Source organism: Castanea sativa, chromosome 12 (genome assembly GCF_040712315.1).
Source record: "Castanea sativa cultivar Marrone di Chiusa Pesio chromosome 12, ASM4071231v1".
Taxonomy (NCBI): Eukaryota; Viridiplantae; Streptophyta; class Magnoliopsida; order Fagales; family Fagaceae; genus Castanea; species Castanea sativa.
Window position 1 is genome coordinate 40,785,764 of NC_134024.1, and position 13,825 is coordinate 40,799,588.

At 32.7% G+C, this 13,825-nt stretch overlaps 1 protein-coding gene across 3 annotated transcripts in view; it reads left to right on the forward strand.

Annotated features, from left to right (window-relative positions):
* The first annotated feature begins 3,257 nt into the window (after positions 1-3,257).
* Positions 3,258-13,825, forward strand: part of LOC142619924 (uncharacterized) — a 100,701-nt gene continuing 90,133 nt past the window's right edge. For all 3 annotated transcript variants that reach the window (XM_075793304.1, XM_075793305.1, XM_075793306.1), the window contains exons 1-2: positions 3,258-3,490; positions 4,061-4,170. In XM_075793304.1, the coding sequence (XP_075649419.1) occupies positions 3,399-3,490; positions 4,061-4,170 (202 nt within the window). In that variant the 5' untranslated portion in view covers positions 3,258-3,398. The remainder of the gene's footprint in view (positions 3,491-4,060; positions 4,171-13,825) is intronic.

Genomic DNA, 13,825 nt, shown 5'->3' on the forward strand with positions numbered 1-13,825 from the left:
AACTTTGCTCCCAGCTGTCATTTTAGTCTCTTAAGATTGTCTTCCTCTCTTTTTTTTTCTTTTTTTTTTAAAAAATTTAAAATTACTATGTAGTTGAATAATTTCCGGTCGTTGTTTACACATTTGCACCTCTACTTTGTTTAAATAATTGAGTTGTTGACTTTACTGGAAACACTAGTAATATGAACAACTGAATACTTGGCTCTAACATGATCATGATTACAGGGAACAATGAAACGAAATGATCCATGAAAATCCTTAGAAATACTAGATTATCTTTTGTTTACCATTAAGGGTTCTTCTTGATAAATCACTCATAGAGGTTAGTGACAATAGTTTGTGGATGCATAATTTACTACGAGAAATGGGCAAGAACATAGTCTATCAATAGTGTGCTAAAGAGTGTGGAAAGCATAAAAGATTGTTCTTATTTGAGGACATTAACAATATTCTTACAAAAAAACCTATTTTGAAAACATGAGCAGATACCCTTTTATATTATTCGATAGAGAATGGTTTTAGTAATCTTACATTTTGCAACCCACTAATCCTTTATGTTCAAGATTATGAACAAAAGCAATTCAAGGCACATACTTAAATTTGCTTGAACCAAAACTTATGAGTGGAACTACTACAAGACCGATGCCTTCTTCCAATGCCCTCTTCAAAACTCTTAAAAAACTATCCTTCGGTGGATTCAAGCTGAGAATTGCCAATTCCATGGGCTTGTTATCAACTTCTCTATCAAATTTGTGTTCTTTGACCAAATTGGATCTAAGTTGTTGCAATCTTAATGCACCCTCGATCATATTGTTTACTAATTCTCTTTAGAGCTACATCTTCCAAACATGTTTGTTGCTACATTTCCCAACTCATTAGTCATTACGTGGAAATTACAAGATGGGATTTATAGACTTATGCCTTTAGGGTATACATTAGTAAACCATTTTAAGAAATTTTTTATGGTAAAATGAAAAAGTAACTCACTTTTTTTTTACCGATATTTCAATTTTTCATAAAAAAAGTTTCCTAAAACAAATAATTAATGTATATGCCCTTAGGGCATTCATTAACCAAACCCTTATGAGATTATCCATATGTATCATTAAAAGTTTTAAACAAGTCATATAAATCATTAAAAAAATTATGTGACTAAAACTATATATATGCGGTCTCTACTCTTTGCAATTTTCACACAGTAGGTAAACATAATGTTATGAGTCAAACCTTTTTCCATTTATAATTGTATTGCTTCAAATTGTGTAGCTAATCAATTATCTTTGATTTTTAAGACCCACAAAGGAGTCTCGTTTTGGTTGGAGGATATCCCTTCGCACAAATGTATTGGTTGTAATTTGTAAACTCATGATATTATCATAATAAAATTTCTAACTTTTCACTATAAAAAAAAAAAATCTAATGACTAAAATTATTTAGTCTCACTCACCTCTCCAAGTCTTCAACAAATATTATCCCTAACCATCCCAAACGAAAACAAAACCAAACACCCCCTAAACTGTTGCCATTTGAGAGAGAGTATCACATCCTCCCAGTCACGTGCTTGAACCAAAATTTCCAAACACTCTCATCCATTCTCTCACTCTCTTTAGGGCTTTTTTATCTATACTATTATTTAAGGGGCTTCCCTTTAGATTCCATATTTTTTAGTTCAAAAATGTCCATACACCCTTATGTTTAAGTAGAGATAAAAACTAAAGGACAATTAAGTAAAAGTGCAACTCTAACTCCCACTAAAACATTACCTAAAAATTAGGACCACTCTCTTATTAAATTTTAAATTGATTTATTCACTTTTAAATTAGATTTTCAAAATAAAAATTATATATATATATATAAAAAATAAAAAAATACAGTTTTTTTTTTCTGAAAAATAGGACCACTTAAAAAATAAAAAAAAACCCTCATCGCACGCGCGAAGCACATGTGATGAGGCTAGTTTAAAGTACCCTTATCATATCCACTTACAAGTTTTCAACTAACGAGAATAAATATGTAAATTAAAACTCCTACACTTAAAACTCACAAACTCACATACGCTTTGCAGTTTCTATCTCACTTTCTATCTTTCGTTCTTTTTTAGATTGAAGACATTTAGTTTAGCTCTACATCCTCCTTTCTTTCTTTTTTTCAGATTAAAGACATTTATTGTCAAAGGTTCCAACAAATTTTCAGGTTTTATTTTTTGCAAGTTTTTCTTTGTTTTATTTTTTTTGGTTTATAATTGATTGTCTTTGAGCTCTACTTTTTCTTTTTCTTTTTTATATGTATCACGTTAACTCTCTTTTTTCTTTTTTCTTTTAAATTTAATTTTGAAATGAATAGTTCCTTCATATACTCTACCACAATACTTCTTAATGAATTGTCATTTCATGTTGTAGGTATTATGATCCAAAGACAGGATTGTCTTATGCCACAAAAGAAGCATTCAACCAACAAATTTTCAGGTTCTATCTTTTACAAGTTCCTCTTTATTTTCTTTTCTTTAGTTTATGAATGACTTTCTTTGAGTTCTACTTTTTCTTTTTCTTTTTTATGTATCACGTCAACTCTTTTTTTTTTCTTTTTTTTTAAATGTAATTTTGAAAATTTGAATTGAAATAAAAATAGTTACTACAATACTCCCTGATTAAGATCAATTACTATTTCCTTCTAATTCCTCACTTCTTCTTCTTTTTTTCCTTCTTCCTATTTTTTTTCTTTTTAAGAATTTTTTTTTTAACCATTATTGTACATGTTTTTGGAGTTAAAGTTTTTCAGTTTTTTTTTTTTTTTTTTACCATCATTATATATGTTTTTGGCGTTAAAGTTTTTTTTTTTTATTTAGTTATTTATTTAAATAGTTAATGATGTGGTGATTAAATTTTAAAAAGTCCATGATAGAGTTAAATTCTAAAAAATCTTTATCTTCTATTTTCTCACTTTTTTTTTATTTTCCTTCTTTGAATTTTTTTTCTTTTTAAATTTTTTTTTTTTTTTACCATCATTTAATATGTTTTTGGCGTCAAAAAGGCCTGGGACCATCTCTTCAGAATTGTGGATTGAGTAACTGGACAACCTGCGCCCACAAAAATACACAGTTAATTAAGTTTACTTTAGTTTTGTCACATCAAAATTGTTACAACTTTTTTTTTTCTTTTTAGCATTGCTGATACACGTCTCAGTCAAAAAACAGGGAGAGAGTGATAAATAAATTTCTTGTATGTGAATTAGATCACTATTCACTAACCACTAAAGCTTTGATCAAGAAACATTTATCATTTCATGGAAAAGAAAAAATCACAGTATTTCCTGTACCTCGTAAAATTAAATTTCCCAATAATCAAGCTGAAAACTGGGCTCGCTCTTTTATTAATTTGAAACAGGTAACAATCAAATGAATGAGATGTGGATGCCATACCACAACAACGGCACCGTGGAGTTCGGAGCTCCGATTTCTGCATTCCAAATCCAACATCCCAACCAACAAAAGGTTTTTCTCCTAATTTTTTTTTTTTTTCTATTTGTTTCAACAAATTACCTTTCATTTATAATCCTTTTGGTTCAAACTTGTTCCATAAAGGAAAAAAATAATAATACTTATAATAATGGCAAATCAGTTAACAGGTTCTAAGTTTCAAATGGCACCGTGCCTCTTTTTTTTTATTTCTTTTTTTTTTGTTTAGGAAAAACTTTTGCCACGTTTAATCTTTGGAATCGGAAAATGGATTTTTTTTTTTCTTTTTTGGGATTTTATTGCATGTATGAATTTTATGGATGTGTTATAGTCTTCCCTTGTACAATTTATTTGTTTGAAAGAAGTATTTTACTCTTATTAAAAAAAAAAAGTAATAAATAAAATCGTAGTGGTAATTATTAGGCAAATGTTCAGAAATGCATCTCAACTGCAATTTGGGTTTATTCGTAATTTTTTTTTTCTCCTTGTCTTAAAAGGCTGGTATGAATTTCTTTTTTTAAAGATAAGTTCTTCGGATATGAATTGCACTGGTCTGGACATGATTATTTATGTGCTTTCTCTGTACTATGCAAAATTCCCCAACAGTGTCGAATTTAGCTGTAAGGACTTCGGTTTCTCATTGCTTGCTGAAAACGTTACACCTAATAACTTTAGCTCACTCCTCTCACCTCTTGGTGGCGCATCAATGAACACAGGTGTGTGCTGTGAAGTGGAATTTTTTTTTCTTTTACATGGTATGCTTCTGATTAATCTTTTCTTGGTTATTCTATCAATAAAAAGGGAAGAGAATCTTGACAACAAATTATTGCGCCTAATTTAGTAATAATGTCACGGTAATCTGGCTTGTAGATAAATGGAATGTTCACTCTAATTTGAATATGCAATCCTTTTTGTGATTTTAATGTAACCTTATAAGTTATTGTGTGAAATAACTCCTCATCTGATGTCCAGAATGCACTGACCAGTCAATTTTAATTTCTTTGAAAGTGTCAGATATAAATGCAATTATACTGAATTATTAGACCTTTTTTTTTTATTAAAAAAAGTGATATTGTAGACCACCTTTAAAGATATCCCTTGGTATTCTGAATCCCTAGCAAAAATTCTTCCAATGCTTTGCAAGAGGTGAACTATGCTTCCTTAATTGCTGACAACTTGTTTCTTGGTAATTGAATCCTGGTGCTGCCATGCACTATGACACGTTTGGGGGGCTATTTGACAACATGGATAGAATTAGAAAGCCATCTAGGAATGGTTTTTTAGGTGGCTAGGATTAGACTAAATTGAATTTTTTTTTTTTTGGTCAATCATAGAAATTGCATAAAACTAGGAATTAACTAGTTTGTTACATCGCAAGTTAGCTTTATTAGAAGCTATAATGTTTTCCACCATAGGCGGTGGGTTCAAAAATACAACAAAATATGATAAACTACTTGCACCTAATTTAGCCAACGCATCAGCGCATTGATTAGCCTCCCTGTAGACATGAGTTATCTGCTTGTTGGGAATCTCTCTCACCAGGTTCCTGCAATCAGTCAACAAAGGTTCCATTAACAGATTGGTGGTATCATTGTTCATGAGCAGAACTACACTTAATGCATCCAATTCAATGATAAGATTATTCAGCCCCATTTCCTTGGCCAATAGCAGACCATCTCTGAGTGCCCACGTCTCTGCCATGCAGCTGTTGGTGAACCTAATAGGCCTAGCATACCCTTTCAGCCACTGACCTTCATGGTTCCTGATCACACCACCCCCTCCTGCACTACCCGGATTTCCAAGGGTGACCCGTCTGAATTAAGCTTAGCCCAACCCGCTGGAGGCTTCTCCCAACCCACAGCAACTATTGTTTTGGCTTTAGGCAGCTTAGAATTCATGCCTATGGAGAAGAACTCAATACTTTCTTTGATGCATCTCTTGAAACTTGACCGATCCACCTTGCCAGTTCTAAAAACAAAATTATTCCTGTGCAGCCATAGTTGCCACACTCCCATGGGAAATAAAACCTTCCAGGGAATGCCCATAAATTTGGATTTGATGTCTGTCTTACAATTGGCTTCAAGCCATTCTCCAAGGGGTAAATTGAAGATCTCTCTCATGCAAACCGGGTACTGAAGTTGTTGCCAAAACCCATGAGCAAACACATAGCCCCTTAATAGGTGGTCAATAGATTCATTGTTTTGGTGGCATAAGCTACACATGGGGTCAAGATTTAAACCCCTTGAACCCAAAACTTCCCCGGTAGGCACACTATTATGCAGACAAAGCCATAGAAAAAATTGAATCTTAGGATAAGTTTCAGCTCTCCACACCCATGCTACCGACACAGCAACAAGGTTCAAAGGGTTTAAACCCCTCGCCAATAAATTAGCTGATTTGAGGGATAAAAAACCATTCTTGGAAAAAGCCCATTGAAGAGAGTCCACTGCTTCACAGTTACAAGACAGTGGAGTAGCTTTAATGGCATTGAGAATATGCTCAGGCAAATCAAATGATAGACATTGCGCTTTCCAAACATGGATTAGATCAAAGCATTGCTTAACTGACATGAGCTCTTCTTCTCGGTACAAAGGTCCTTCAATTAAACTTCTTAAAGTGCCCATAGGTAACCAAAAATCATTCCATACCTTAATTGACTCACCATTCCTCACGGACCATTTCAGTCCTTTTACATAAATAGGTCCTTCCTTCTTGCAAGCAGACCAAATGCTAGAGCAGGGCATCTTTTTTCCTTCTTCAGACACTCTATTGGGGGATAGGTACTTAGCCACTAGCATTTTTGCCCAAGGAGCCTCCTGTTCACTAGCTAGCCCCCAACAGAGCTTAGCTAGCAAAGGACTAAATTGAATTTAAGCATTCCAAAAGGTGAGAGAGAGTTATTTGGTTTCAATATTCTTAAGTAGAATATTCACCACCACTTTATTTATGGGGTTCTGTTCATAATTTAATGTTAGATGATTCATACTATATTTAATTACAATATGTCACTATCCACATTAATGTTCTCATCTTGTAAATTATGATGCTGAATTAGAACTGCTAATGAAATTTCTCAGTTTGCTATATATCCCCTGGAATTGGAATTGGAATCCAGAACTTGATTTGATTCTTGCAAGTAACCCATTTTGACTTTTAGCTTTTGGTTGGGAGAGATAACTCCACTACAAGCTTGTACAACCTCAGCAGGTATATGCAGCATACATGAAAATATTGAGAAATATAGCAATGTGTTAAATCCTGGGGTTATGTATACTTCATTTGGTAGCGAAAATCATGGAAGGAAAGGAGGAAAAGAATATAGATTTTTACAAGTTATTAAGCATTTTCAAAATCTATTCTCTCCCTAGCAACCTCATGGATTAATTTTGCTTGTTTAAGTTAGATTATAACAATCTTTTACTACTTCCAAACCTCACAACTATAGATGCTGGTGGAATGCTTTGCAGAATAGTCTTAAGTGCTTGCAAGTATGCCTTTATGTTTAGGGGCCCAGAGCAGTCATGGAGACAATTTTTTTTAAAATAGAGACTGAAATTACGCGAATGGGTTGTGGAGACCTAGTATCCACATATTGAAGAACTCTGTTCAAAGGGGTTAGACACATGACCATTAAAAAGTTCTCTCTATTTTTTTTTAGCCTCGTTTCATGGACTTGTAGAAATCATTTTTTTCTAAAAAGAGACAGAAATTATGTGAATGCATTGTGGAGACCTCGTATCCTCATATTGAAGAACTCTGTTCAAAGGGGTTAGACACATGACCATTAATAAGTTCTCTCTTTTTTCTTTTAGCCTCATATCGACTAGTAGAAATTTTCTCAGGTTTGACTATGTTCGTTTGCTTCTCAGTCGCCTGTTCCCTGAGAGCAACAAAAACAGTGTATGCTCCTTTTGCTTTCCATATGGATGTGAATTATTCTGTTGGTGTTGGTGATTAAGATGAAATTACATCTCCGGCTGGTTTTAACTTTTAAGGGAAGTAGATATTGAGACCAAATCCCAGTTTCTTGCTTCTTTAGAGTTGCATAGTCAGCTCATAATATTAAGTTACAATGTCATATGCCTGCAAGGAACTATATGGAACTTGACTATGGTTCACACGTGGATGATCCTTCATCTTGTTGGTTGAATAGATCGCCAGAGGTGGATCTCTCAAATTTTTTAAGTCCCCCAAATAATGCTAGTATAGCATGTCTTAAGTATGAAATGAGGGAACCCAGATTTGAAGTAGGAGGAAGAAGTCCTATTTTATGTACTCAGTGTGATTCCACTTATGGCTTTCAATCTAAAAGATATGGATCCCTTGCATATAATCATCTCAAAGAACTGGATGACTGACATTATCCAAAAATAAATAAATTTGATTGAAAGTGAGTCACATCCTCTTCTTCTGGTTGGGACTTTGACAGGAATACAGAGGAAAGAACCTTGTCTGTCAAAATACAGAGCTGAGTGTGTATTCACTTTCATGAAGTTCCTGGGAAGCACACTCTAGATGATAGGATAGGTACAAAAGACTTGAGTGAATCATCCTTCCTGTCCACATATTCTCCAAATGTTATGTCACTACCATGGTCCCTATCACCCAGCTATATAATGGCCTTGATTTTGGAAGACAAGTTGACGTCAACGTCAAGGAAGATACAAACGCTGATTTTAACCATTTTCCTTTAGCTCTAACACTTGCACCAGACTACTTACTCTGGCTGAAGATTGCAGAAATGATACTAAATGCAAAGATAGCAGCATGTTCCTTTCTCATAATCTCCATATAATGAGCAAGGTTTTTTGTGAGAGATATCATCATCCTGGTTTAGAAGGTTTCCTCCTTCGCTCTGGACTTGATATTGATTTAGAATGGGATTGTCCATCATTAAGTGGTCCCTCAAGGAAGCATCATTCACCTTTCAATTATGCTCTTCAATCTCCTGGAGATGAAGGAACATCTTCATGCTTTCTACTTAAAGACAAGAATGAAAGTTGCCTGGATGGTTCAAGTCATACAGGAAACTTAGCCTTGCCAGTGATATTGTTAACATCGAAGACTTGTCATCATTTTCTTCCCAAGTTCCTCTATACAAAGGCAAGTCCTGCCCTTTGTTGCTTGATAAATCAAGCTGGGTTGGAATTTGAAGAAAATGTATCATGATGATAGTGAAGATGCTTCCAAGCACTTTGGACATGCTCTTCATGATTTCATTATGCTTATCTGTGGCTGCACATTATTGTTAATGTGGCTACTTTGTTTGCTGGAATTTTCCAATGTTTTAAAAGTTTTAGGTATAAGGAATACTTGGATGTATGGCGGTAAGTTAGATGGTGTATACGGTCAATCAATAGATCGCTTTTGAAATTGACTGTTTATACTCATGGGACAATATGTTATTTCTTACCGTTTAAAGGGGGAAAAAGTAAAAACTAAGGAAAACTCAAATTTTGACTCTGCTACCGCCACTGCATTGAAGCAAGGGCAAGGTTAAAGAATTTAGTAAACAAAAAATTATTAGTAACATACTAACATGCAAATTGAAAAAGGGTCTTGTTTTATCTATTTTTAGACGATGTACTGCTACTTGACATTGTTTGCAATTCAACGCATCCACTAAAAAGACATTGGAGACAACTGAACTGATAGAAGTGGACCGGAAATCCGAAACCGTTTTCTTTCTTAAGTCAAATAGGATACTCAAATACTTTCTCGTATCTTGAGTTGAAATTAAAAAAATAAAAATAAAAAAGCTTATAATATATTCCACTAAGTAAAAAAAAAGTAATAAAGCAAAAGAAAAGATGATTAAATACGTAGGTCACCAGGATGGATTTATTTTTCGGGTGTGTTTTCTCCTGTTTTGGGCTTTTTGACTCTAGCGTTTTTCTTTTTTTACCACCAAGAAAAGAGAAAAAGTTACAAACCAAGACATTTATAATGGTTTAGAAAAATTCTTGGTGCGTGTTTAGTTCAATTCAAAATCAAACTTGACAGTTAACACCCTATGATCAGCTACCATACAAGAAAAATGAACCCCTCTTCCCTCGTGTAGTCTAGGTCTGCTATTATTAGTGATGAGCAAGTCTATGGGGTTGTTAGAGCATTATTTTTTGTGGTGCTAAAAAGTAATATTGCTATTTTTAGCACTTTCAACTACAAAATCGGGGCTCCATTGGTGGAGCCAAAGCCAAAAATTACGACTTCTCACCTACAGATGGCTGTGCACTCTAGCTCAAAGGTAATGGCTTTGACATGCTTCTTGTTGCTTAGGATTACTGTTCTGTCAAATCCCAGGCTTCTAGCTTGGCGTAAAGCTTCTCTGACAGCAGTCAGTGTGGCATTTATTTGGTAGAGATCTGAGAGTGTAGTGATAGTATAGTACACAATATCATCACTCACAAAGATCAAAAATCAACAAACAATGCCGTTACATACATACTCTGCAGAGAATCACTCAATATTATCCCATCTAGTAACATTTTTACTTGCTTCGTCTATATATAAAAGTTGAAGCGTAGCATTTATTGTTGCTACACTCCGATTAAGCCACATTAGCGGCAACATCATTCACTCATTTCTAACATTCTCTCATTTATTTTGAACTCTTTTTTTCTTATTAATTTCATAAATTAATATTATACTTTCTCCAACTTTTCCCTTTCCTTTTACCTTTTTGTCACCCCACTACTATCTATCTTAATATCACTTTTTCTATATCCCGTTATCTTCCTTTATTTTTGGCTTTTCTAATTCCCCTCCTCTTACTATAAATTTACAATTCTCTATTTCATTCTATATATAGTTTTCCCACACACAAAAAATTATATTTCTCTCTCTCAATCTCTTTTAAAAAGATTTCAATTTTTGACTTTTTTTTTCTTGCATCTCTACTTTAGGTTGATGAGATTTTTTTTAATTATTTGAAACTTTACTTTGGTTTGATGAATCTCTACAAAACTGATTATTCTCTCTCTCTCTCTCTCTCTTCATTTTTTTTATTCTTTCTTGCAACTCTACTTTATATTGATGAATTATTGTGATTTTTGAAACTCTATTTTGGGTACATACGTTTTAGTGTTGTATTTATTAGTTCCTCATTACAAGTAGTATATCTTTCTCTCTTATAGATTTGGTTGGTTTGATTTTGTTTGAATTAATACTTGATTATTTTGGAAGTAAGAATTTGAGTTTATATCAAAACACAATCTTCGCTATGCTAATCACATATTGACATTCAGTCCATTCCATTTTAGTCCACTTCATCGATTTGGTCCGATTCGGTCTACTTCAGTCCACTTCAGTCTACTTCAATTCAATTAGGTCCATTCGTCCTATTGCGGTCCAATTTGGCCCACTCAATCAATTCAATCCACCTTGATCTATTCAGTCCAATTTGATCCATACGGTACACTTAGATCTATTCAGTCCAATTCGGACCATTCAGTCCACTTCGATCTATTTGGTCTATTTCAGATCACTTCAGTCCAATTTGATGGCAAAATACAAGTTTGAGTTGAGAGTACTATTAATTATTTGAGTACTATTAATTGTAATTATATGATAAATTTTGGTTATCATAATATTCTCCTTGAGAGAATGAGAATTTGAACAATAACTTTGAAACTTAAAAATTTTAATTGTACCAAAAGAAATTAGCAAAATAGAATGCATAATAAAAATAGTTAGAAGAATATGACTATTTCATAAAAGAATAATATCAATCAAAAACATCAAAAATGATTAAATTATATATTTGTAAAAATGATGGAAATTATTTTTTGAAATTTTTTAATATTTAGAGAGAACAAATTATCTACAATAAAATTTAAAGTATAAATTATACATATTCAGTATAAGTTTGTTTTGAGTCTTGATTAGCATAATAATCTCTTATAAGAGAATGGAGAATTTGAATAATTTATTTAAATAAAAATTACACACACACACACACACACATCAATTTAAGGTCCAATTAGTCTAAAATGGGCCGAAGGGGACTAAAATTGAATGAGTGGATCAAAGTGGACCTAATTGGACCGAATGAGAACAAAGTAGACTTAATTGGACCGAATAACAATTGTTTAATTTTTAGGGGAGAACAAATTATGTTCAACAAATTATACATTATATTACAATTATAAAATAATTATTTTATTTCCACACATTGCATAAGTCCGCGACTAGTAAAAATGTAAAAGCTTTGCTCTAAAATTGGGAAAATCAACAAACAATTCAATGAGAAGGATTGGAACCAATGAAAACCAAAGTCATTATTATGTATTGCTTCTAGCTAATTCACCCACTGCTTCTACAAAATTAATTAGAGGATGAATTACTCATAAAGTTCGCAGATTCCACTAAGCATTTATACGTGATAAATCATGATGACATATCGATTCTGAATAGACATAAAAATTAAAAAAAAAAATAAAAAGCAATACAAAGACAACTTTATAGTTTTGTCGAAAAGAAATACAAACAGGACTTTATTTTAGAGATGGCCACTAAGAAGTTATAAGACTACATTTAAAGTTGGCCACCAAGAAGTTACCTTGACAAAAGAAAATGAAGAAGAGAATGGAGAATTTGAATAATTTATTTAAATAAAAATAACACACACACACACATCAATTTAAGGTCCAATTAGTCTAAAATGGGCCGAAGGGGATTGAAATCGACTGAGTGGACGAAGTTGGACCAAAGTGGACTGAAGTAGACCAAATGAGAACGAAGTGGACGTAATTGGACCAAAGAACAATTGTTTAATTTTTAGGGGAGAAGAAATGATGTTCAACAAATTATACATTATATTACAATTATAAAATAATTATTTATTTCCACACATTGCATAAGTCTACGACTAGTAAAAGTGTAAAAGCTTTTCTCTAAAAATTGGAAAATCAACCAACAATTCAATGAGAAGGATTGGAACCAATAAAACTAAAGTAATTATTATGTACTGCTTCTAGTTAATTCACGCACTATTTCTACAAAATTATTTAGAAGATGAATTACTCATAAAGTTTGCATATTTCACTAAGCATTTATGCGTGATATATCACGATGACATATCGATTCTAAATAGAATTTGAACCTACCACTGAAATTATTTTTTTACCCAACCAATAATAACCTTTAACAACTTACTACTTAAAATTTATTGTTAAAATATTGTGAAATTATTATAGAAATAGTATTTCTCTCCATTTTTCTCTTCCTGAACGCAGAGTGTGTAAAGAAGTCTTCATGGGTCTTTATTTATTTATTTTATTATTATTAATTTTTTTTTTATCAATTTGATGACCTCCGGTCATCCTTTTGACTGGAAGATGGCTGGAAGAAAAAGATGGTATCTTGACAAAAGAAAATGATAAAGAAAGATTTGTTGACTTGACCCACAACAATTTTGATTCGTGAATCCTTAACCCTTTAATCAATCAATTACATAGGGATGGGTTTATCTTTTTAGTTATAAATAATTTCCTCTATGTATATTAAAATAAAATCGTTACCATTTAAAAATAATTGTTGTCGTTGTTTTGCTTTTGCTAGGACGATTCCTGGAAGAAAAGGGTGACTTGCACACCTACTTCTTTTTAAAGGAAAATAAAAAGGGGTTCTGTTGTTAGTGGGAAAATAAATAGTTAGTCTAGTAAGAGAAACATAACAGATTGGAATGCCGCATTGTTTCAAGCACTTTTGAGTAAATATGTACTGCTTGTACCCTTTCTTCAGCTAATTTACACACTGCTTAAACAAAATTAATTAAAGGATGAATTACTTATAAAGTTTGCATATTCCACTAATAAGCATTTATGCATAACACATTATGGTGACATCTCTATTTTGAATAGACATAAAAGGAAAGCAATACAGATAGAACTTTATAGTTTGTTAAAAAGCAATATAAACAGGACTTATAGTTGGGCACCAAGAAGTTAATCTTTATTTTCTTTTCCTCAAGTCAACGCATAATGTGTAAAGTATAATTGTCAACAAACTTTCACTAAAGTACTTATTCTCAAGAAATAAAAAAAATTTTAAAAAGGAACTTTACTCTTTCTTCTCTTTTCTTTTCTTAATGAGGAGTAAATTAGAGCATCCACATCAGTTCTTTCATTTCACACATCCACTTTTACACTAAAAACCCACTTTTTCTATTTTACACATCCATTTTTACAATACACCAACATCAGTTAATCTATCCTACCCTCTCTTTTAATTAAATAATCAATTTTCTCACTTTTTTTATTATTTCCCTCAACTGCTGCATATAATTCGCGCGTGCTCTCTCTCTCTCCCCATTTCTCATTTCTGATTTCTCTCTCTCTCTCTCTCTCTCTCTCTCTCTCTGTCTACACC